This window comes from Carica papaya, chromosome 8 (assembly GCF_054855325.1).
Source record: "Carica papaya isolate Zhongbai chromosome 8, ASM5485532v1, whole genome shotgun sequence".
Lineage (NCBI taxonomy): Eukaryota > Viridiplantae > Streptophyta > Magnoliopsida > Brassicales > Caricaceae > Carica > Carica papaya.
In genome coordinates, this window is record NC_142316.1 from 27,413,137 (window position 1) to 27,436,910 (window position 23,774).

Here is a 23,774-nt window from a genome sequence, read left to right on the forward strand (position 1 = left end):
GCAAAGTTTCTAGGTCATCAATAGAAGCAGAGTATCAAGCAATTGTAAGTGTATGTTGTGAGCTTACATGGATTATGTATCTCTTAAAACAATTTTGGATTAAGTCACCCAGAGGCAATAATGTTGAATTATGACAATAGAGCAACTATACATATAACTACCAACCTAGTATTTTATGAAAGAACTAAATATATTGAGTTACATTGATATCTGATAAGAAAAAGAATTAAAGATAGAAGTGTAGTGACAAAGCATGTGCATAGCAAACAATAACTAAGTTATGTTTGGATATTTTAGAAAACAGTTCAAAAAATTAATTTTAACTGATTAATTAATTTATAAATTAATATACTATTATGTCTATTTTTTATTGTTATCAATTAACTTGTCTTTTTAAAACATCTATTTTAATTTTTTTATTAGAAAATTAAAAAAAAAAACTAATCATTTGAAACAAATAAAAACTATCTTATACCAAATTATATCGAAAAACAAAATTAAGAACTAAATTATGATTAAATATCAAATTTTCGGGATTAATTTGATAATTTGTCATGAGAACAAAAAGTAAGGTTACTAATTGTCCCAATTGAAAAAAAAAAAGTAAGACGTAATTTTCTTTTATACAAATTAATTTTAACTTAAAACCTTATAAAAAGTTACATATAAACTCATTATATTTATGATGGATGTTTTTATGAGACCTCTAAGACATTATTACAACTTATATCCTCAACCATTGAATTTGTTTTTACTTAAATTAAGAAATAAAAACTTTAAATCGATAAATAAAAATTAGTTGTTAAACTATGACATCATTAAATGTATACACATTAATCATTTTGTGGCAAAATTTTTATCATTTTAAAAGATAGTTATATAATCACCTTTGTTCAAAGTAATTATGTTTTTTTTTTTAATTGTTAAATTAGGAAGACTTTGATTGAAAATTTGATTTATTTAAAAGATTAAAGAGTTAATGCGTAAGGATTAGTTTAATTATAAAAATTACTAAATAAGATTGAGTTCTAGTATGATATATATATATATATATATATATATGTAATATTAATAAGTTGACTTATTTTGACTTTTAAAAAGTTGAAGAAATTACCAATTTAATCACTAAATGATTTTTTTTAAATTAAAAAAAAAATATATTCAAAAAGATTATTTCACTACAATTTTATTTTTAAAATTAAAAATTTATTTCAATTTAATCTTGTCACAATTGTGAAAATGTTAACACAAGATTTTTTATTTAGCTCGTATGCTATTTGGGATACAGTTTTAAACTTAGGAGTGGGTTTTGGAGGTTTCTAACTAAAAGAGAAACACAGCCCAAAAGTCTATTTATGTATCCATAAGTTCTGTGAACCCAAGCAGCAATTGGTAATTTCATGGAAACAGTATTTTAAAAAAAAATAAAATAAATTTATGAACAAATTGATCAAATATATTTTTCACAAAATTCAAAATCAAAATATAATTGTTAATAAGTCAAAGTACAAAAGTTAATATATACCTTTTAGAAAACTTAGAATATTTTTATAACTATTTCTATTAAAAGCGAATTTAATAAACAATTATTTTAACAGTATTTAAAAATCATAAAAACAAAAACAAAAAAAAATGGTTATATTCATATCTAGCTTGTAATCCGGTTAAAACTTGTGGAGAAAATTTGTTTTCAGTTTCTCTGAAATTTTTGGCTACCTCGGTGCCGCTAATATACGCCTAAAAAGAGCCTTTGCATAAACAATTCACCTGTGGAAATGGATCCTTCTTCTTCTCTGAAGGGTTTTGTTCCGTTCCTCAGAAAACACAGCAAGTGGCCTCTTTCTCCATTCAAAGCTAAATGGCAACAAACATTCAATCAACAGCTCGCCATGGAAAACCTTAAAAAATCTCTTATACCACCATCACCACCCTCCTCACAAAAACAGCAAGATTTAAACAAATCCCATGTTCTCTGCTCTCTAATGCGCTCTTTCACTATGTACAATTGTCACCCAACACCTAACGCCTACCGCTTTGTCATCAAAACCCTGATTAAAACCTCTCAGTTTCACCACATTCCCCACATCCTCCACCATCTCGAACGCGTTGAGAAATTTGAGTGCCCAGAATGTATTTTCACTGATCTCATTAGGGTTTATGGCAATGCCGGTAATGTCCAAGATGCTGTTGATGTTTTTTATAAGATACCCACGTTCAGGTGTGTCCCTTCTGTGTACTCCCTCAATGTTCTGCTCTCAGTTCTTTGTAGAAACCAAGAACGTCTTGGAATGGTGCCTGAAATTTTGTTGAAGAGTCGGGTTATGAATATAAGAATTGAAGAATCCACATTTCGCATACTAATTACGGCGCTTTGTAAAATCAATAAAGTTGGTTCTGCAATTGAGCTACTAAATTGCATGATTACTGATGGGTTCGATGTTGATGCAAGATTATGCTCTTTCATGTTGAATTCAGTTTGTAAACAGAAAGATTTACCTGGGTTTGATGTGATCAGCTTTTTGGAAGAACTGAGGAGAACGGGGTTTTGTCCTGGGATAAGGGATTACGCTAATGTGATAAAGTCTTTATTTCATAAAGGGAGAAACATGGAGGCTTTGAATGTGTTCCGTCAGATGAAATCTGAGGGAATTAAACCTGATATTACTTTCTATAATTTGATTTTGAGAGTGGTTGTAGCAGAAGAGGATTACGTGAAAGCAGACAACCTGTTCGATGAATTGCTTGTGAGGGGTTTGGTTCCTAGTCTTCACACATACAATGTTTATATTGATGGGTTATGCAAGCAAAATAAGATCGAGACTGCAATACAGCTGGCTGCTTCAATGGAGGAGCTTGGTTGCAAACCAAATGTGATAACTTATAATGCACTATTGGACGCAGTTGGCAGGACTGGAGATGTGAGCAGAGGAAAGGAGCTTGTGAGAGACATGCAACTGAAGGGGATTGAACCGAATTCACAGACACCACAGGTTATATAATCAATGGTGTGATTGCAGAAGTTAGAATTTCTCGATGCTTGTTATTGGTTGGAGGAAGCGCTGGACAATCATTTGCACGAGGTAATGTGTCAGTTTTGCTAAAAGGGAAAGCGCTGGAACTGCTCAGCAAAGCAGTAGGTGGCAGACAAGAGGGTTTTCCTTGGTGCTGGAGAGTTTGGGACACCCTTGTAATTAGCTTTGGATCCAGAACTAATTTTGCAGATACATATCCATTCGATTAGTCTCATGGATCCTCTTGCAACTTATGATTCCACAACATGAAGTTTGATCGGTAATCTTCTGAACATTTGTGTCTTAGCATTTGATCATGTTGTAGTATAATACTGGACAATACTAATGTACAGAGTGAGCAATGTTAAAATAGTACAAAAAGAAGTACTAAGTTGTAATTTTTCAAGTGCACAATGTACCGGAGTAATAATCAAGAGTTTCCAGATTATAAAAATTTGTCATAAGTTTTAGCGATACCACCTTTTTTCTTGTTTACAGCACAGATTATATTCAATTGTCAAGGTTTTTAAGCCACCAAAAATTGAATTGGACAGCGTTATACTATTTCATACTCTAAAAATACCAAACAAACACTATCTTCGTATGCTTGTTAAGGGCGGCACTGTTAGCCTTTAGACCCAAAATGCTCAATAGTTAATACCTGTTTATGTCTAAGATATACTATATAGGAACTGCTAACCATGTTTAGATGCCATATGAATGAATTGAAGATTGTGGCTTTGAAAAATTCCGTAAACATATCACCTGCTTGTACCTGCTATGAAGCTTGCTGGAAGCTTGAACAAGAATGACCTTGTTTGTTCATGAAGGAGGCTTTCTTGAATAAGATCCTTTCTTTTATCACATATTCTGTATGCTAGGCTGCTTACTTTTGTTCTCTCTTTCCTATTGCAATTGTAAATTTGTAACTACTATTTTTCCTTCAAAGTATTACTGTCAACTTCTTAGTTAACTTTAACTGCGATGAAGATATTGCATCCTGAGTGTAATTCTACAGAAGTTAAGAATTTAGCCTGTTTGATTCTGGAGCTGCATGATTCCACAAACCGTAGAAATTGGAATTCTGAATGACGATCTGTTTGCTTGGTTGTGAGTGAACTGATGATGTTCTTTGTGACATATGTACCGTTTACATATATATGTTCTTCCAATTTTCAGAAGTTTGTTTGCAGAGCCACTAGATTTTAGACTGCAAATTTTAGTTTGAAATTGATTTTATATCTGAATAGCAGATCTGTTTCTTCAGGCATTTCGTTTTCAGCTGGAGTGAATATAGTATGATATAATATATCCATTGTTTTATGTTTGTATATACAATAGACGCAAGCAAGTAACTGCTGAGGTGGCAGCTGGGAAGGTTCCTTCACAAGGACCTATATAAAGCCTACAGGGATACTGCCAATATTGATCCTTGTCTGTCACATAATGATGAGATTTGGGTAGATGCCATATTTCTACATTAAGAAAGTGTGAGGTGATCGCTAGATAGCTGGACATAATGCCATCATTTTACTGAGAAAAAGCGTGGCATATGTCTTTTTGAGTCTACACAGTGTGATGAATAGGAAAAATGCTGTAATTTTGGCTCCTCTCAGCTCTTTTTGGAGCTAATGTACCCAAAAAATTCTCTGGTCTTTAAAAAAGAAAAAGAAAGATAAGACTAGGTTTCTGAACTTATCAGAAAACAATATATTATATTATATATATATATATATATGTATATACATAGAGATACCAACTAATTAAAATTCTCTTGGAAAGAATACTTTGTTCACTTTACTGGGTTCTGTGATTATGAAGTTAGATATAATTGTGAGCTGGTGCCATATTTCTGTCATATGCTTTGTGTTACACTTTTCCATGGGATCTAAAGCTATAGACATACCTTTATGTAAGAAGACGAACATATATACAAGAAATTAAATGGAAGAAGGATAAATTGTAATTTGAAAAGAAAATTAAATAGATAGTATATGTAATAATAAGTGCTTACCAATTATCTCTTTTGCTAAATGGTTGTTAATTTCACTCTTTTGTACGAGATAAATCATAGATTTAAATTTGATGAGAATATGTCTTCATTGTCATTTAAGGTGGAGGAAAAGAAAAAGACGGCAAGGCATTGATAACAAATAGACATCGACAGGGGTTATCCTCAAAAGTGTTTCCTGGTTGGTGGTACGTACATGTTGGCTATTCCATCTTCATTTCTCTAGCTACCCCAAATTCATCATCATCTTTTATTTTTGATTCCTCTTTGTCCCAATTGCTTTACATTTTTTGGTAAAACATGACACCTATATACAGCCTATACATGCATATATATATTTGGGTGTCGGCAGGAAGCAAGTCTGTATTATTTAGTTATAAGGGATTTTAACTAAAGTCAATGCTCTCTAACTACAAGGGGTTTAGTTTGATTAGCTTATGGGTATAATTCATCTCAACTAATTATAAACACCAAATATACTGTATACACACATATATTAACACTACCGTACTGGCTAAATCCAGTGGTCATCGTTTAGTAAAACAGTATATATACATATATATAGTATAACCTAATGTAATTATTAATACTGGAAATTGATCATCAAGCTGTCATTATCTTATTACTGTTAATAAGTACTAGGTAGTGAAGCGCATGCCAATAATCAATTGTTGAGATTGACAAACTACCAACCGAATATTAGAGATTCAAGATTAGATGAAGCCAGTCAATGCATGTGCAGATTGTTTCAACGTTTATCCCTAAGATTAAGATCATGACTATATGTGAGTCTTTACTTTTACCAAAAAAGAATCTTGTTAACTATCATAAATTGTTTGGATGACTGAGATTTTTTATTATGTTCGTATCAGTTGATTAACGAAATAAATGTATTTTTATTTTAAAAAAAAACGAATTTTAATATATTTTTGATAAATTCTGAGACTAACCTGAAGATTTGAATATCAACTTCTTGGATGAATATTCATATGAAAAGAAACTGTAGCTCCATGGGAATGATGCTGCATGGTCTTACAGGTGATGATCACAAGGTGCAGTAATGGTCATGATGGGGAAGACGGGCACATGAAGAACTAACTCATTGGGTGCGGGTATATATAAAAAATCGTGCATGAGTTAGTAATGCACGTGCCCTGCTTCTCCATCTTGCTCAACACACACCTTCCTTCACTCACATTAACCCATGAATCGGATACACACACCACCCACATGTACATATAGAGTCATACAAACACACACACACACATATATATAGAGAGAAAGAGAGAGAGAGAGAGAGAGAGAGAGAGAGAGAGAGAGAGAGAGAGAGAGAAGAGGTTCTGAGGGAGATGGGTTAAATTAAAATAGTGAGTTTAGAGAAGATAGAGCCACATTTGTGTACTCCACTTTCACTTATTTATACAGATACAAGCAAATGAAAATGGGGGGGGGGGGGGGGGGGGGGAAGAAGCTAAGTTGGGTGCGGGTCCCTAAGAGCCCGGAAACCAAAGGGTATTAATTGAATTATTTTTTTCAGAAAAAAAATATAAAGAAATAGGACCACAACTGCGCATTTCTATGTAAAATCTCACATCTACATTACTCTTTTTTTTTTGGGGGGGGGGGGGGGGGGTAATTTTTATGTTGATGTATAACATCTAACCTGAACAGTAATTACAAAGTGTTACTTTTCTTATGTAAACATTGGTTTTTATGTAAATATTGGGTTATTGAAGAAGTTGGTATCCGAAAGCTTTCATTCTCCATCCTCATATATGTATTATGTATATTTGGAGAGCATTTAATATATTGTGTCTGTTCTTTCTAAATTAATAAAATATAATAATTATTATTATTAAATGTTGTTTCTGTATAAAAATATACTATATTTTGTATTTAAGATTTTTTATAGTAAATGGGTCACCATGTTCATTAATTTCATATTCGGTAAATAAAATATTTTTTAAATTACGGATATTTGTGATAAAATAAAATAAATAAATAATATAAAATATAACATAGTCAAACAGTATCTTTATATCATTGATAGAGTCATAAACTTTTAAATAAAATAAATTATAAAAATTTTCGTATCATAAAATTTTTTAAAATATTATAAATACAAATTCATCATAATAAATAAATAAAATATTTTCAAATTCAAATCATATCAATAATTACATTATGAATGGATTTGAAATTTCAACAAATATACATATAATTCACAAGAGATATAGAAGAGAAGTAGAATATATGTTTATAACTATATTATTTAATGCTGTTAAGAGATTAAATTTGATATTGACTAAAAATGAGAATATTATATATATATATATATAGATTAGCTTATGTAAATGTTTGTCAACTTTTTTCGACAATAAATTATTTTAAATAACAATAATTTTATATGATATTAAACTCAATTCAATTATGTAATTTTCAAAAAAAAAAAAAGAAAGAAAGAAAGAAAAAGAAAAACAGGATAATGTGTGAATTGCTTGTTACCACAGAAGATGTCGTTTATGATTATAATCAGAAATTTTGTAGTCTCTAAAATTAATCTAAGACTTCATAATTATATATATTATTACTAGTGATTTTTGAAAGAAAACTTCAGAATATTTTTCTTGGAAATAAATTCATTTTATTTTGTCAAATATATAATTAAAGTGAGAGAAAAAAAGAAAAAAAAAAAAAAAAAGGAATGATCTTGAATATTCGCACTTGGACATCAACGATGGGAATGTAGTTTGGAATTTAAAACACTTCAAATAATTGGGTTTTTACAGAACAGCTTGAAAGTTCAAACCTTTATATATATATATATATATGTATGTATGTATGTATGTATATATATATATGTATGTATATATATGATTGTTGTATTTACTAGACCCACTTCCTCTTCAAAGTCTTTTTCAATTTCCAGATTTTCCTTTTGGGAGGTCATAGATGCCTCTCTTGTCTTAACAACGTGTACTACTCCATATACATATATATATATATATATAAGCGAATCTTTTCCTTTTATCTTCTTTCCCATCATAAATATTGTTTTAGGCTGTCCATATATTAAGTTAAATTTTTATTCATGTAAAAGTTTATTTAAAAATTTATTATGGTGTGAAGGGTAAATTAAAAACACATTGATCAATAATTTCATATTTCATTCATATGTTGGATTTCTCTTTATATTATTCCCACCCATATGTATATATTTACATATACATACATATATATATATATATATATACATAGCACTTATTCTCCTTGTGTTCAGAAAAAGAAAAAGCAAAGCTCTATATTTACTCTCTACGATTTTAATTAACTACGGTCTACATTGATTAATAACTTTTTAAAAAATATAGAATATATATTTCTTATATATTATCATTTATTTTAGTATTTAATTAAATATTAATGCATAAAAGATTGTTACACATATATATATATATACTTAACTATAAAAATTTTTAAATTTAACCATGTATTAAATCCTTATTTGATACAAAAAACTTATATAAGAAATATAAAAATGCTAATATATAAAAGTATTTTTTAAGTTTATATGTTTTTAGATAAATAATAAATGTATATTTGTATATAAAATAAAATAAACACATAGAAAGAAAGTATTGTAGGAACACAATATCATTATAGTGTGCTTGTTCTCCTCATTCTTTTATAAGGCAACCACTAGATTTTTTTTTTTTTCCTAAGAAAAATAAATAAATAAATATGCTAATTAAAAGTATGTAATATATTTTTTATATATATTATTTAATTAAATAATTAGTATTTTCACTAATTTTTATAAATTTAAATTAAATTATAAATCACGTATTTGTTCCTATTACGAGGTGAATTAAGTTTTAGCATATTAGAATTGAACTTTAGAAATTAGATGACATGGGTTGGCTAGATAAACCCTTGAAGAAATTAACTTCCTCACAATTTATTCTATGTAGTATGCATACAAATACGTACATATATCTTATAATTAATAGAAATAACTAATTGATTAACTTGGTCCAAAGACTTAATATTTTTGTTGGAAATTTAGATTCCACTAAAGTTGAAAGAAGAAAAAGAAAAGTTAGATTTAGAAAATGGAAAAAGAAAGACACAAAAAATGGTAAGAATTTTATGGTTGTGAGAGAGAGCATTCATTTTGTGAATAGATAACAACGTTCACTTGCACAAAGGATTGGGGAAATCTTAGGCAGCCTATGAGAAAATATATATATATATATATATATATAACACACACATGTAGTCCATAGGAAAAGATGGGTAAATAATCAAACACATACCCTTTTAAGTGCATATATTAATTGATATCTTTGTCATAATCCAACATTATTAAACTAAATCACTATTTCTTTTGTGTAGCACACTAAATGTGAAAGCTTATTTACTGTATTTACACTATCTTTTATAAATGTTTTACAAGTGGGTGTTGATTAATTTTGCCAGGTTAAATATTACTACATATATTATAACAATTAAGAGATTAATGGAGTGTAAGCATAAATTATTGATGAGTTGAATATAATATATGCTTGGATACAGTCGATTGACCTAGAATTCCATTATGATAGTGATAGAGATATGAGTAGGAAGACAACTAATTAACAATGCACAATTTCTATAAAAAGACAATTGCATTTTCTGAAAATTAAATTTATTTTTTATTTTAAACAAAAAAAACATAAATTAATTGGGAGCTACTTAGTTGACATCACATGCCATAAACAAGTTTAGTAATTTTTTAGTGAATTAAAAAAAAATGAAAAAGTGATGATAATACGATTAAGTTTTAAAATTAAAATTAAAATTAATTAATGAATCAAATAGGAAAGGAGACAAGCATGCGTTGAAGTATGTAAAAGTGGCATTAAAATACACCACTACCTAATTAACTATTAAATTCACGATAATTATTATTAAGCATTCTCATAATTAAGTCATATGGTTTTATTGTTGATATGGGTTATTAATTAATTTAATTTTAATTAGGATGACAGAGAATAAAATAAGTAATCAAAGACGTAAAATGTAAGCTTTGTGATGGCATTAGTAAAATTAAATAATAATTAGTGGATGACCATCCACAGCAACTCTACTAATTAAGCTGGCGGCAAATTATAATGGTATATATGTTTACAGACCCACAAATTATAATGGTGTGTGTGTGTATATATATATATATATATATGGGGTGTATAGCGGGGACCCACATTTTTATCATTTTCCTTTTTCTCGTGACACATCATCAATCAATTCTTGTCAGAATTTTAATAATTAATTTTTTTAATGATGATTTTGAGGAGGAGGTTAAGATTACAATCAAGGGTTTTTTTTTTTATTTTTTTTTTAAATAGAATAAAAAAATCTAATTACACAAAATTATTTTTATAAAAGAAATATGAAGTGTTGTGCTATTACGATACGGAGGTTAAAAAAATAATTGAATCCTAAGTCATTACTACTATTATAAGTAACAGAATTTACTTATATTAAAATATTTTAATTAATTCAAAAGTGTAATAAAGTCGTTGATATTAAATTTAAATTAATTATTATAACATTATTAATGTATTAATAAATTAAATTATTAATTTTATTTATTTAATAATATAAGACAGATTAAAATCAGAATTAAAAGATGAGAAGGCGTAGAAGATGCATTCAAGAAAATGTGGATCTTATTCAATTAAAAACACTTTTAATGCTTGAAACACTAAAAAAAAATGAATTAATAATCTCAAACAATTAATAAAATTTTTATAAAAAATATTGGATATGGAAGACAGAGAGTAGTAAGAAATATTTTTAATTTAGAATTATTTATAAAATTTGTGTCGTAATATATAGTTTTGATGTGCATTATAAAATAGCTATAATCAAAAGATGATATAAAAATTATATAATAATAACTTAAACTTTTAACTCTACTATCAACTTGATAATGTTTAATAAAATCTGGTTGATTTTATCTTTTTCGTTTCTAATCATATAATTTTGAATTAATTGCTAAGTGAATCAATTAACTTAGTTGATAGATATCTTAATTTAGTTGAAGATATCTCTACTTAATTTTTATGTATTTTTGAATTATAATAATTTAATATTTTAAAATTAATTATCAACAAATTATTCATTAGATGTCTCAGTTGATATACACAATGTATATATACATATATATATATATATAATTTAGGTTGAAATGGGTGATAATTAGTTTTGGTTTAGTGTTTGTTTATAATTATTAATAATGAAGATAAATAATTTATAAAAAAATAATAATAATAATAATAATAAATAATGGAGAGAAATGAGTTTACGTTGGTCAAGGGATAAGGCAAAGGGAGACAGAGAGAGGAATTGCGACAAGAAGAACTGTTGGTTGGAATGACATCCACCATTCCATTTATCATATTTTCTGTCTAATCACCATAAAAGCCGGATTAATCAGACCATGTATGTTCCCTACTATTATTAATTAATTAATTAATTAATCAATCATTTCTACACCCTACTTGTAATTAGATCTCAATTATTTATGCAATCTCTGACCTCATTACAAAATTTCCATCTCAATATATTTATGTATTTATATATAAGCATTTTGGGTACGTGAATTTTAATGATATTGAGTTTGCAAAATCAAAAATCTAGCAAGTAGGTTTATGATGATGTGGGGAAATCTTGGAGGTGTGAATAATGTAAATTGGGAAGTGGGAATTTTAGTGATTTAGGTAAAGTTAACAACTGGGTAATGGGAATATGCGGTCCAAATACTTTTTACTTTGTTTTTTAGTCGTGTGGTGAATTGATTGGGTTGTAAGTTTTATTTAAAACAAAACAGAAATGAAAAGCAAAAGTAAAATTTGGGGTTTAAATTAGTAACTAAAGAAATGGGAGTCATTGTCCAAAGTCTCGAAAATACTAGGCTAGATATGTTGGAAAAATAAAGGGTGATATGTAGAAATAGCATAGAGAAAGAGAAGGCGGTACTAAATTATAAGTGGGGTTTTAATTAATCAAACACACAAATAATTAATTCAAGAAAATGAAAGGAAGGAAATGTATTTTGTACCAAAGATTTCATACCCACATCTTTTATTCCTTTTCATTTTATACATTATTATTATTATTATTACTATTACTATCATCATCAACAAATTACGAAATATATATATATATATATATTTATTAATGTAGATTGGGGCAGCATATTCTTAAATCAAAATTGGGCTTAATCCTACCAAACGCCTGGTGGCCCAATGGCTGGGTAACCCATTTTGGCCTTTCTTAAATTTTTGTTTATTCACTCTATGTTTGATGAAGATATACGTAAACGTTTTTCAAGATATTCTTTGTTTTATTTATTGACACGGACCTCGACTTCAATGTTCAAGTTGATTAATGAGGATGATGAGTAAGTAGAAAATACTTGTGTATGGCTCGGGATGATTTTTCTATTTATAAATAAATATATAAATAATTAAAAATTTTATTTTAATTAAATTATTGAAAAAAATAAATTAGATACATAATTAAAAGCAATTTTGAAAAAAAAAAATTGGAGAAATTGAGAATAAGATAGGTGCTTTTGAAAGAAATTTTGAAAAAATGGAGTAAAATCGTAAAAATAGAAAGTTTGGCCACGTGAGACTCTCTAGTCAGCAGCCACGACGAAGCAGAGCACACCGTGTGACAAACATGCTGACATCAATACTACGCAGGAGGACATGCAGAAGATTCGTGTGTCTGATGATTCGACGGTCCAGATCACATTACGTGCGCATGGATGACCCAGATGTATTTCCTCTTCAAGCGCAATCGGATGGATGTGGTTGATCTCAATGGACGGTTCAGATTCATCCATGCAATCAGCCTAAACGAAATATCATCCAACGGTCCTCTTTACTCCACATCGACTCAAACGAGCGGTCTGCATTGAATGGAGAGGAGTATTTAAACTCCTCTTCGCAGGGAATCAAAATCCTAGCCGACAGAAAGGTGACTGGAGAAGAAGAAGAAGGGTGTCTGGGGAAGGAACCAGACACAAGAGAAGGAGGCTGACCACTGTCGCTGTCGCATAAAAGCCACCACCGACTCTAAAACATGTATTTTTTCTCCTTCCGCTCGGAATTTAATCTCGAGCCTTCTTATACCCATATCGAAACCAAATGATCGACGGATGAGCTAAAAATTGCAGATAAAAATCGGCCAAGTCGCCACAATAAAAACCCAAAACTCTCTCCGATAACCTCCTTCCCGTTTTCCATTTTGCGTGATTTTGTGACCACCATGTCCACCATTTTTTTCTGGTGCAGGTTAATCGAAGAAGAACCCTAGTCACGAAGGAGAACCGGTAAAGTCGCTGCACCCGATGACCCCCGGCCGGTAAGTTTTGATTTTTTACCTTTTTTGTCCAATTGAGGTTTTTTAACTCATTTTTTTGCAGGTTTACGCGTAAAATTGGCCAAAACCAATCTAAACCGGTCGAAACCGGTCAGGCCGAGGTGAACCACTGCTGTGGGCGAAAGTGCCGCCGTGCCGGAATCCTAAAATTTGCCGGAAGGGTTTTAAAACGCATATTTTAGTACTTTAGGATATTTTTGAATACTTAACTAATGTTTTAATTTCCACATGAAAAATCCAAGAAATCCGGAGACCGTCAAGAGGCGCAGTAGACAATACGGTATTTTAAACACCTAAGAATAATTACATATCACTAATGAAGGAAGAACCGATCAGTTTACATTTGTCCTGGTTTACTGTTTATTTTTTATGTACTGCTTAAAATGCTTATTATTATATTGTGTGAATTAAATTGATAGACTTAATTACTCTCTCAGTTAATTAGTTTACCTCACTGCATATTTTCCATTTGTTGGTTCAGTTTGCAATAAATGTTTAAATTATGTTTTCTGATGTATGTATCGCCTATTTGCATGACTTATTATTGATTTATAAATATAAGTTATTGGTATGTAACTAGTAATCGGTTTATACTTTAAATTTATGTAAAAAATGTTTACTAGGTATCTTAGGAAATGGTGGACGGACCTGGTACATAAAAAATCCTAATGTAGATTTTATGTCAGTCAGACAGGACTAAGAAGTCCTATACCGAAAGGATTTGAGAAATATGATTCATCCTCATGCTGGACAAGATATCGAGGGTATGGTGTGTTTGGGACCCATTACCGAACGGGGTATAGGAACAGTCGCATTAATTGACAAATCTAAATATTGGGTTCACAAGTAGGAGAAAATCCTTATGGACCCCTAGGAGTTCTAGTAAGCAAGTAAAAAAAGAAAAATTGCAATTCTTGTTCACTTATAAATGAAATCATAAAGTTATCTGAGTAATTATTTTTATAAGTTGATTTTGGAAAACTCGTAAAGGTAAGTATGAAATAAACGATTTTCTTTATGGTAAATGAATTTATTTAAATTAAGGGTTCAATTAGTCGTTTTATGTTTTTTTACCAACATTCGGTTTCTGTATTAATGATTAGTGTAATATTTTTACTAAACTACTGTAACTCACCCTCCTATTAATAATTTCATATAAAGAAAACTAAGATACAGATCCTAATCAACAGAAAGGTTGTGAATAGGTTTCCTCTCGGACTCCATCAAGTGCTAGTAGAGGTTAACCCCCTAAGACATTTCTTTACTATTTTCCATTAGTTATTTCGTTTCTTTTTATGAACTGCTGTAAAAAGAACATTCTCGTAACCCTATTAGACATATATAATTACTGTGTAAGAAATGTAAACTATAATATTATTATTTGTTTCTGTATTTAAAGTATGAATTTGTTTCATTTAATTTCTGAGTCTTTACATATGTTGTGGTTCATTATGACAAAGACCAATTTAATCACTGTAATCCCTGACATAATAATGAATATCACCATAACCTTTAAGAAACTGACGAATTAAATTATTTATCCTACTAAATGAAATATCATAAGTCAATTAATATAAGTTTATAAAACAATTATAAAGTTACAAAATTTATCTTATCATTAAGATTTGAACTCGTGATCTAAAAAAAAAACAAAAATTTCAATCCTAAACCATTATATTATAAATAATTAGTGTTTTTCTTTTTGTTACACAATCATATGGAGACATCTTCTTTATCACCAAGTATTCTTATGTTCAAAAATCAACTTCTTCACGTAGATCTTGCTTTTCTTCTTCAACATTGTGCATTATATATCTAGTTCACACAAGAATTAGAATTTGAAACCATTCAATGCCGTTTTTCCTGTTTGTATCTGTTTACATCAATATGTTTGAAAAAATTTCCTCCCAAGTTCCAACCAACTGAAAAATAAAAACAAAAAGAAAAAAAAAAATCAATCCCCCACAAAATCCCTCGAGAAAATTAGACATTCAATTTCTGCAAGAGTTGCTGCGATTGCCCAATGAGCTCTTCCTTCTCTTTCTTATGAAATAAAAGATCAACCCACCAAAAATTAGCATAATTATCAGACTATCAACCACTGCGACCAACACCACCACCCATTTTTTCACGTTGGATTTACTGTGATTTCCATGGCTTCCTTTGGGAACCTTTACCATGTAACTGAATCCACTATCCCTTTCAACCTGTTTAACTCCCATCACCACTCCGTACAGAAAGCACTCTCTTGGATCTCCCGATGAATACAATGCAGCAACACATTCACAATCGTTGATGCAGAAATTCGCGCAGGCTTCCTTGGTAATATTAATAATTGTTTTAGCGTCTTTCAGTATGCTACTCACACCGTGTAATTCAAGCATGTCGACTGGAAATCCACCATTACAGAACCCATCAGAGATTTCTTTACCGCAAGCAGAATTTCTCATCTGGGTTTGCTTCAGCAAAAGCCGGATACACGAACAAGAATTGGAAAACGTGCAAATGCCGTAAGGATTACATGCTAAAGGGAGATCACATGTATTTTTGAGTGCTTGAAATGAGGCCTCGAATTTCCTTTTCATGGCTGAGAAAATGTAGAGACCTAAATTTCCTGTTGTGTTCTCCAGTGATAAGAATCTCGGGGGTTGAATTGATGGTATCTGTGCGATTTTGTGATTTTTATCATTGTATAATTCCAACCCTTTTGTACCCAATCCGAGATAGGAGATGTTTCTGTTCTGGGTAGGTTTGAATTCCCAGTAAGAGTACTTGACTTTACCTGAATTCAAATAAAGAGCGACCTTGTTGGGGTGTATTTCGAAAGTGTAGAATGAGTTTGAGTTAGTAGGAAACGAAGCCAAGCGAGTAGCAATGTCTAATCTCTGTCCCCACAGCATCACATCAGTTGGAAAATTGAAACTCTGCCATTTTATAAGGTTTAATGAATCTACCAGGACTAGATTGCCTGTTCTCTGTATTTGAAGTCTCTGCGAGAAACATCAAGAGAGATTATAATGTTGATGACGATGATGATGATGAATTTGAAATGGATTATGTTCTTTTTTTTTTTTTAATTACCTCTACGCCTTGTCCAGAAGTTCCAGTTCGCCATCCAACTCGATCTTTAGGACCCGTCAATTGCAAGTCTCCATTTGAAGTGAGCTCAAGAACGCAGATATCAGAGGTGTAAAACTTGGAATAATGGCCAGAATTCCAAACCCTAACATCTCCAAGAAGAACTTCCAAGGAGCAGGAATACTTTTGACCAATAGCTTCAACAGTCAATGCAGCTCTGAAACTGGGTTCATTTTCATTTTGGTCGCCTTGCAAAACATAAGCTCTTCCTATAAATCCAACCATGTATTCTACAGGAACTGCAAGCGTCAATCTATAACCCACATGAATGTCCGATTTACAATACCCATTCGGCAAAAGAAGAATGAGACCCAGAAAGCTGAAAACGCACAGCCTCATGACCAATCCCAATTTGCAGAGTTTCTCATTTGATGAAAGTTGAAAGAAAGAAAGGAAGTGAAGGGGGAAATAAAAGGTGTAGTGGGGTTAGCAATTTGATTGTGAATAGTAGTGTCTTAATTTTGTTTTTACTCAAACAACATGGTGAGCTGGAGTATATAAAAAGTTAAGCTAATTTAACTGTCAAGCCATTAAGTTCATTTACTTATATTAAGGACCAAAAAGTAAGACACCATTATCCTGCACAGGCTGTCTATGTGAAATTTTATTTTTTTTTTAATTAAAACAGTTTCCCAATACTCAAATTTACACGAAGATTATTATGAAAAAGGCAGGCGCAAACTACATAGATACATACATATATATTATATTATATTATATAAGCTTGTAGTTTTGTAATGAGGAATGTGATGTAATGCGGGACATGATTCTGATAATTTGGTTGGATGAATTGAGGGCTTCTTCTTCTTTTGTGAGTGGGAGTTGAATGGAGTTCTTTGAGTGGGAATGTGAAAGAGATGAAATGAGTGGGTGTCTGCCACGTGTGTAAATCTCCAATTGCCACGTGTGACTGGTGCTTGCTGACATTTCTCCGGCGCTTGGATGACGTGTGCTGCCGAATGTCAACTGAATCTTCTTGTTCAGTTTCTTTTGGAATCCTAGTCAGCCTAAAATCCTTAAGCTCCGCCATTGACTGGAGAAAGACCCAAAAGTTAAAAGACAGTTCGACTTTGACTTCTCCGAAAATCTATATGATAACCTTTCCGATACTAGTTTCCTTCTTTATTTTATCCAGAAACCCAACGAGTTTCGTTGATCACTTTAATTTTAGTTTAATTTGGCTGCAAGATTAGAAACTTTCCTCGAAAACCCAAATCCGATTTGACTGCTCTCCTCACAATCCTGCTTTCCTAATGTACTACAACATCATAAGATGCCACTTCCCCTGCATCCTCCGCTACGGATGCTCTTCGTCTTCTTCATCTTCTCTTCTCTTCTCTTTTCTTTTGTTTGCAGGATTCTGCAAGTCCTAAGGTTACAGATTTAAATGAAGAGAGGAGAATGATTGATTCCGAAAATAATAACTTGTCTGGTAGAAGCTGGACGAGTCTGCTTTGCCTGCTCAATTTAGGAAGAAAGAAGCTTGCTCATGGGAAGGGGTGGGATTTGAAGCAGGAATGTTGCTGGAATTTCAGTAGCTAACAAGAACATGAATAGTTCTGAAAGTTTGGTTAAAGATGAACCATGTCATATGTGTCCGCCAAGAAATAGATTTTCTTGTTTAAGGAAAGCTTATCGGGCAAAGGGCAAGGGAAAAAACAAGGGCATGCAGCAAAGAATTCAAGAAGTTAATCTAAGGGGTATTGAGATCCGGGATGGTCCTTTTGAAACACTACCTCAACCCCCACGAACAGGTCCTGCTTGATTCCTTCATTTCAATTAAGAAAAATTTATAATATTGAATGCCAGAATAGACCAGCTACATACCATTTTCATTTTAGTTTTGGTAAAATAAGGATCTTTTGTTTGGGAATTAGATGTAGCATTTGTTTCAAAAGAATTATTACTGGACTTTTTAGAAATTGCAATATGATGACTCGTTTATAACTACTTACAAACTCATAACTTGCCTTATATTTTTTTATTTTTAATAGACAGTAACAAAGAAAATATAAATTATCAGTTTTAGTTTTTACTTTATTCATGTGTTAAACCAATACCATCCATTTGATTATTCCAGACTGAAGTAGCAATGAGTTTTATGTTGAACCGTTATATTGGTCTCAGTATTTCAGTTTAAAATAGTAAAAACTTGTCAAGAACTTGTATATGCTCTGGAAAATTTTCTGGCCTGGTTATAAAGATGGAGCAAAACTTCGTCTGCAGGTGATGTATCTGAATTTAAATTTCACATCCTGAAACAAAATATGCAGATCTGCAATCAGGTCAAGATTGTGAAGTATCTGGTACTCCCCATGAATTCGGTCTCTTGGTTTAATGAGCTATTACCGATGCAGATTATCTTATTAAGAAGGATAATTGGATAACAAATGTTAAAGAGGTACTTCCAGCAATGTCTCTGGATATATGCATTGTATACTGTTATATAACTAGTGGGTGACTTGGCCTATATCAGGTATATGACAAACTTTCAACTGTTAAATGATGAGGCAATTTTATCTGTTACTTCTTCTTTCCTTGTAGCATAGTAAAAGGAACTAGGAAGATTTTCCAGGAATCCAATATATTATCTCCTCCAATTTTTAGCATTGTAACCATTATATCGGTATCAGTGTTTATAGTTTAAGATTATAAAAACTTGTCAAGAACTTGGTATATGCTCTCAGAGATTTTCTCGGCCTAGTTATAAAGATGGAGCAAAACTTCGTCTCCAGATGATGTATCTGGATTTAAATTCACATTCTGAAATAAAATATGCAGATCTGCAGTCCGGTCAAGATTGTGAAGTATCTGGTACTCCCCATGAATTCTGTCTCTTGGTTTAATGAGCTATTACCGATGCAGATTATCTTATTAAGAAGGATAATTGGATAACAAATGTTAAAGAGGTACTTCCAGCAATATCTCTGGATATATGCGTTGTATACTTTTATATAACTAGTGGGTGACTTGGCCTATATCAGGTATATGACAAACTTTCAACTGTTAAATGATGAGGCAATTTTATCTGTTACTTCTTCTTTCCTTGTAGCATAGTAAAAGGAACTAGGAAGATTTTCCAGGAATCCAATATATTATCTCCTCCAATTTTTGGCATTGTAACCATTATATCGGTATCAGTGTTTCAGTTTAAGATTATAAAAACTTGTCAAGAACTTGGTATATGATCTCAGAGATTTTCTCCGCCTGGTTATAAAGATGGAGCAAAACTTCGTCTGCAGGTGATGTATCTGAATTTAAATTTCACATCCTGAAACAAAATATGCAGATCTGCAATCAGGTCAAGATTGTGAAGTATCTGGTACTCCCCATGAATTCGGTCTCTTGGTTTAATGAGCTATTACCGATGTAGATTATCTTATTAAGAAGGATAATTGGATAACAAATGTTGAAGAAGTACTTCCAGCAATTTCTCCGGATATATGCGTCGTATAGTGTTATATAACTAGTGGGTGACTTGGCCTATATCAGGTATATGACAAACTTTCAACTGTTAAATGATGAGGCAATTTTATCTGTTACTTCTTCTTTCCTTGTAGCATAGTAAAAGGAACTAGGAAGATTTTCCAGGAATCCAATATATTATCTCCTTCAATTTTTAGCATTGTAACCATTATATCGGTATCAGTGTTTCAATTTAAGATTATAAAAACTTGTCAAGAACTTGGTATATGCTCTCAGAGATTTTCTCCGCCTGGTTATAAAGATGGAGCAAAACTTCGTCTCCAGATGATGTATCTGGATTTAAATTCACATCCTGAAATAAAATATGCAGATCTACAGTCCGGTCAAGATTGTGAAGTATCTGATATTCCCCATGAATTCGGTCTCTTGGTTCAACGAGCTATTACTGATGCACATCATCTTATTAAGAAGGATGATCGGATAAGAAATGTTGAAGAAGTATTTTCCAGCAATTTCTCCGGATATATGCATTGTAAACTTCTATACAACCAGGGGGCGACTTGGCCTATATTAGATATACGGCAAACTTTCGACTGTTGAATGATGGGCAATTTTATCTTTTTCTTCTTCTTTCCTTGTAGTACAATAGAAGGAACTTGGGAGATTTTCCAAGAATTTAATATGTGATCTCCAATTTTTAGTACATTCACGACACGAAGAACTCAGGAGAGATCCTGATATGATCATTCATATACTTTCTAATCCATTCATTTGTTTCTTGCATTTTGGAATTTGTTTTTCTTTATAATCAAGTTCCACATAAGCAGAGTATTACAAAGACCAAATTTCATTCTCAGTGTAGTTTCCAAGCATATGAAGATGTTGTCTCTTTGGTGATAAATTTGAAGGACTATTATAGCAATTTCTGTTATTACTTTTGCCGAGGAATATCATATATTTTCTGTCAAACGAACTTCTTATGAATAACGAAAAATGTTGGTTGAGAACGCAAATGCAAATTGTTCTTCAGAAAAAAAAAAGAAACAATTGAGACGGCTTCAATTACTATATATGCAGGATCATGATGAAAACAGAGAGAGTATCGGTTTAAGGGGTTACCTTTTGATCTCCATTTCTATTAGGCAATTCGACTGAGTTCCTGCACGGTGATGAGAGATATGCAGACAAGGAAGAGAAACTTGTATTAGAACCAGGGGATGTATTGATATTCGGTGGTATGTCTACAATGGTTTTCCATGGTATCTCATCTATCAATAAGATCTTAGCTCTTAAGTCTTTACTAAAAGAAACCAATCTTCAGGCTTTCGGAAATTTGTAATCTGATCTGCTTGCATGATCATTCAGAGTATAAACTTTTGTGTGTAAGTCATTTGTTTCGCAATTATTAGTGTTGTTATTCGTACAAATATTTGATTTAGATTATAATTTAATTGCTGATTTTATAGTTTTAACTTAAACGCTAGTGTGTAATTAACTAACTTGGTAAACAAAACTGAACTCGAGAAGAAAAGTAAAGAGAGGTGCAAAATAAGTTCTGGGTATATGTACATATGCATATTATAATATTAATATGATATGAGGATTGTAAACAAGTAATATAAACTAATACATGCAATGTGTTAGATGTCAGTAAACCAGAAAGGAAGACAAGCTATATAAACTTGACGACGTATACGCCAGGTTTGTATTGTATCAGCAAGATAAGATCCTATTTTAATAAGGCACTCGCTGTCTGCTACTGAATCGTTTTTGTTCTTGCTGTTCGTATCAACCCAGTCATCTATTGTAAAAGTTATGGTTTCGATGCTAAATATTGTACCTTTTTTAAAATTAATTTCAAAACTTAAATAGTTTTTTTTTGGTTTCTTAAAAGATATTTAGAGAAAGTAAAGGCAATGAAACACGTAATATGATATGGCTGAGTGGAATTTCTGTTTATACAAAAAATAATCTAATGATTTGTCACATCGATTTTAATCCATGCTGTTACTTTCGTGAGGAGTTTGCACTTTGCTTCTCTTATATTTAATATTAATTAATTAATTAATTAGATTTAACTAATTAATAAAATCTGCTTCCAATCAAATATCTGATTTAATTATATAAACAAAACTGTCTTCTAAATGGGATGCCCCCATCGGCTAAGTTTCTTTTTCAAATGCTACATCTACTTCTTTATGTCAATTTAATTATATATATAAAAAAAAGATGTAATCGTTATAAAAACACACACACACACATATATATATATATATTATGTTTAATAAATTAAATATTATAAAATAATTATATTTAGTTGATAATATACATATAAAATAATAAATTTTGAATTTATAATTATCTTTAATCTATAATACATATAAAAAATAATAATAATAAATTTTTAATCACGTTGTGACGTACGGGGGGGGGGGGGAGTTAATTCCAAAGCATCATGGGAGGAAACAAGTGTGGAAATCCTACGCAGCAAACAATACAAAAATGCAAATGCTAAACATGTCATATTCTTAATTTTAGATGTGGAAAGCTGCCTTGCCCCAAACTCTTCTACCTCTATATAATCACATATACATATACATATATATATTGGTATGCTTTCTTTTCGGTTGTGTCATCTACTTTTATCTTTTATCGGCCGTCACTTCCGAATAAAAATTAGTTTGCATGTTAATTTTTTTATAGAATTTGTGGCCAAAATTTAAACAACATTCATTCTAAAAAATGGCTCTGTACGTTTACTTCTCATCTACCCTCAATTCCCATCCAGATTCATCAATCAATCAATTCTCATTTTTTAACCTAATTTTTTATGAGCTGTGAGCCAGTAAAATTGAGCGACCTATCAAATTGAACTTCATAATTTTTTATGCAAATAAATGTTGAAATACCCACCTCACAAATTCAAAATGCAAATAAATCTGATTCTCGTAGGATGTTTGGCGTGCAACAATCTAAACTACTTCAAAACAAGTTATAATCGAGCAATATGAGTTTTGTTACATCATAAAAAAGAGATGGTAACATGCGTCGGTTACAAATGTTATCGTAAAATGGATAACGAATCGTTTTAGAATGATAATACCAAGTTCGTGAGAGAGGTGATCACAGTCAAATGAGTCTGAAAGTAGTATTTGTAATAATAGAATGTAGTATTTTTTACATAAACAATAATATATAGATGCAAATCTAAATTTAAAAATAATACAACATACTCGTATGAATCACAAAGTCTAACTCTGTCTGAAATGGAAGTATATCTAAATTTTCAGCGAAAAAAATCTGCACGTTTTGCGATATGGTCTTTTTAAATTTTTATATTTTCTCTTTTCTAGTGATGAGATAATAGAATAAATAAAAAAAAATCTTACCTGTGATTTGAGAAACACACTACTATTTATTTATATCATTAAGTTTTTTATTATTTCTAATTTAAGTTTTCGTAAAAACAAAAATAATATTTTTAGTTTATGTACATAAAAGACTCACGTTTTATTTGATGTATTAAAGTTCAATATCCATTTAATTTTAACAAATCATTTTTAAATGGATTCAAATAAATTATATGTACGAATAAACTCTACATTAAACCCACATAGTTGATTAAAACTCAACATATAAGATTTAATTTTTATCAAAGATTGTATTATTATTATTATTTTTTATGTTTCAAGAGTATTAAAATAAAGATAAACAATAAATAATGAAGATTGTTATAGTTGTTTAGTAAATATATG

The 23,774-nt window shown here is 30.7% G+C and overlaps 2 protein-coding genes and 2 long non-coding RNA genes across 4 annotated transcripts; 2 read left to right on the forward strand and 2 right to left on the reverse strand.

Moving 5' to 3' along the window:
- Positions 1-1,639: 1,639 nt before the first annotated feature.
- Positions 1,640-3,475, forward strand: LOC110817231 (Pentatricopeptide repeat (PPR) superfamily protein). Its single transcript, XM_022045679.2, has one exon. The coding sequence runs from the start codon at positions 1,776-1,778 to the stop codon at positions 2,997-2,999; it is 1,224 nt and encodes a 407-aa protein (XP_021901371.2). The 5' UTR covers positions 1,640-1,775; the 3' UTR covers positions 3,000-3,475.
- Positions 3,476-4,294: 819 nt separating this feature from the next.
- On the reverse strand, positions 4,295-6,455 carry LOC148252761 (uncharacterized). The gene is made up of 2 exons (XR_015813975.1): positions 5,973-6,455; positions 4,295-4,665 (listed from the first exon to the last, which is right to left on the reverse strand). It is a non-coding gene; the product is annotated as an uncharacterized LOC148252761 (long non-coding RNA).
- An 8,707-nt stretch (positions 6,456-15,162) lies between these two features.
- Positions 15,163-17,102, reverse strand: LOC110817184 (D-mannose binding lectin protein with Apple-like carbohydrate-binding domain-containing protein). Its single transcript, XM_022045615.2, has 2 exons — positions 16,537-17,102; positions 15,163-16,445 (listed from the first exon to the last, which is right to left on the reverse strand). Exons 1-2 carry the CDS (start codon positions 16,930-16,932, stop codon positions 15,447-15,449), a joined length of 1,395 nt encoding a protein of 464 aa, XP_021901307.2. The 5' UTR covers positions 16,933-17,102; the 3' UTR covers positions 15,163-15,446.
- A 358-nt stretch (positions 17,103-17,460) lies between these two features.
- On the forward strand, positions 17,461-20,785 carry LOC148252762 (uncharacterized). Its single transcript, XR_015814091.1, has 2 exons — positions 17,461-18,347; positions 18,820-20,785. It is a non-coding gene; the product is annotated as an uncharacterized LOC148252762 (long non-coding RNA).
- The last annotated feature ends 2,989 nt before the right edge of the window (positions 20,786-23,774 follow it).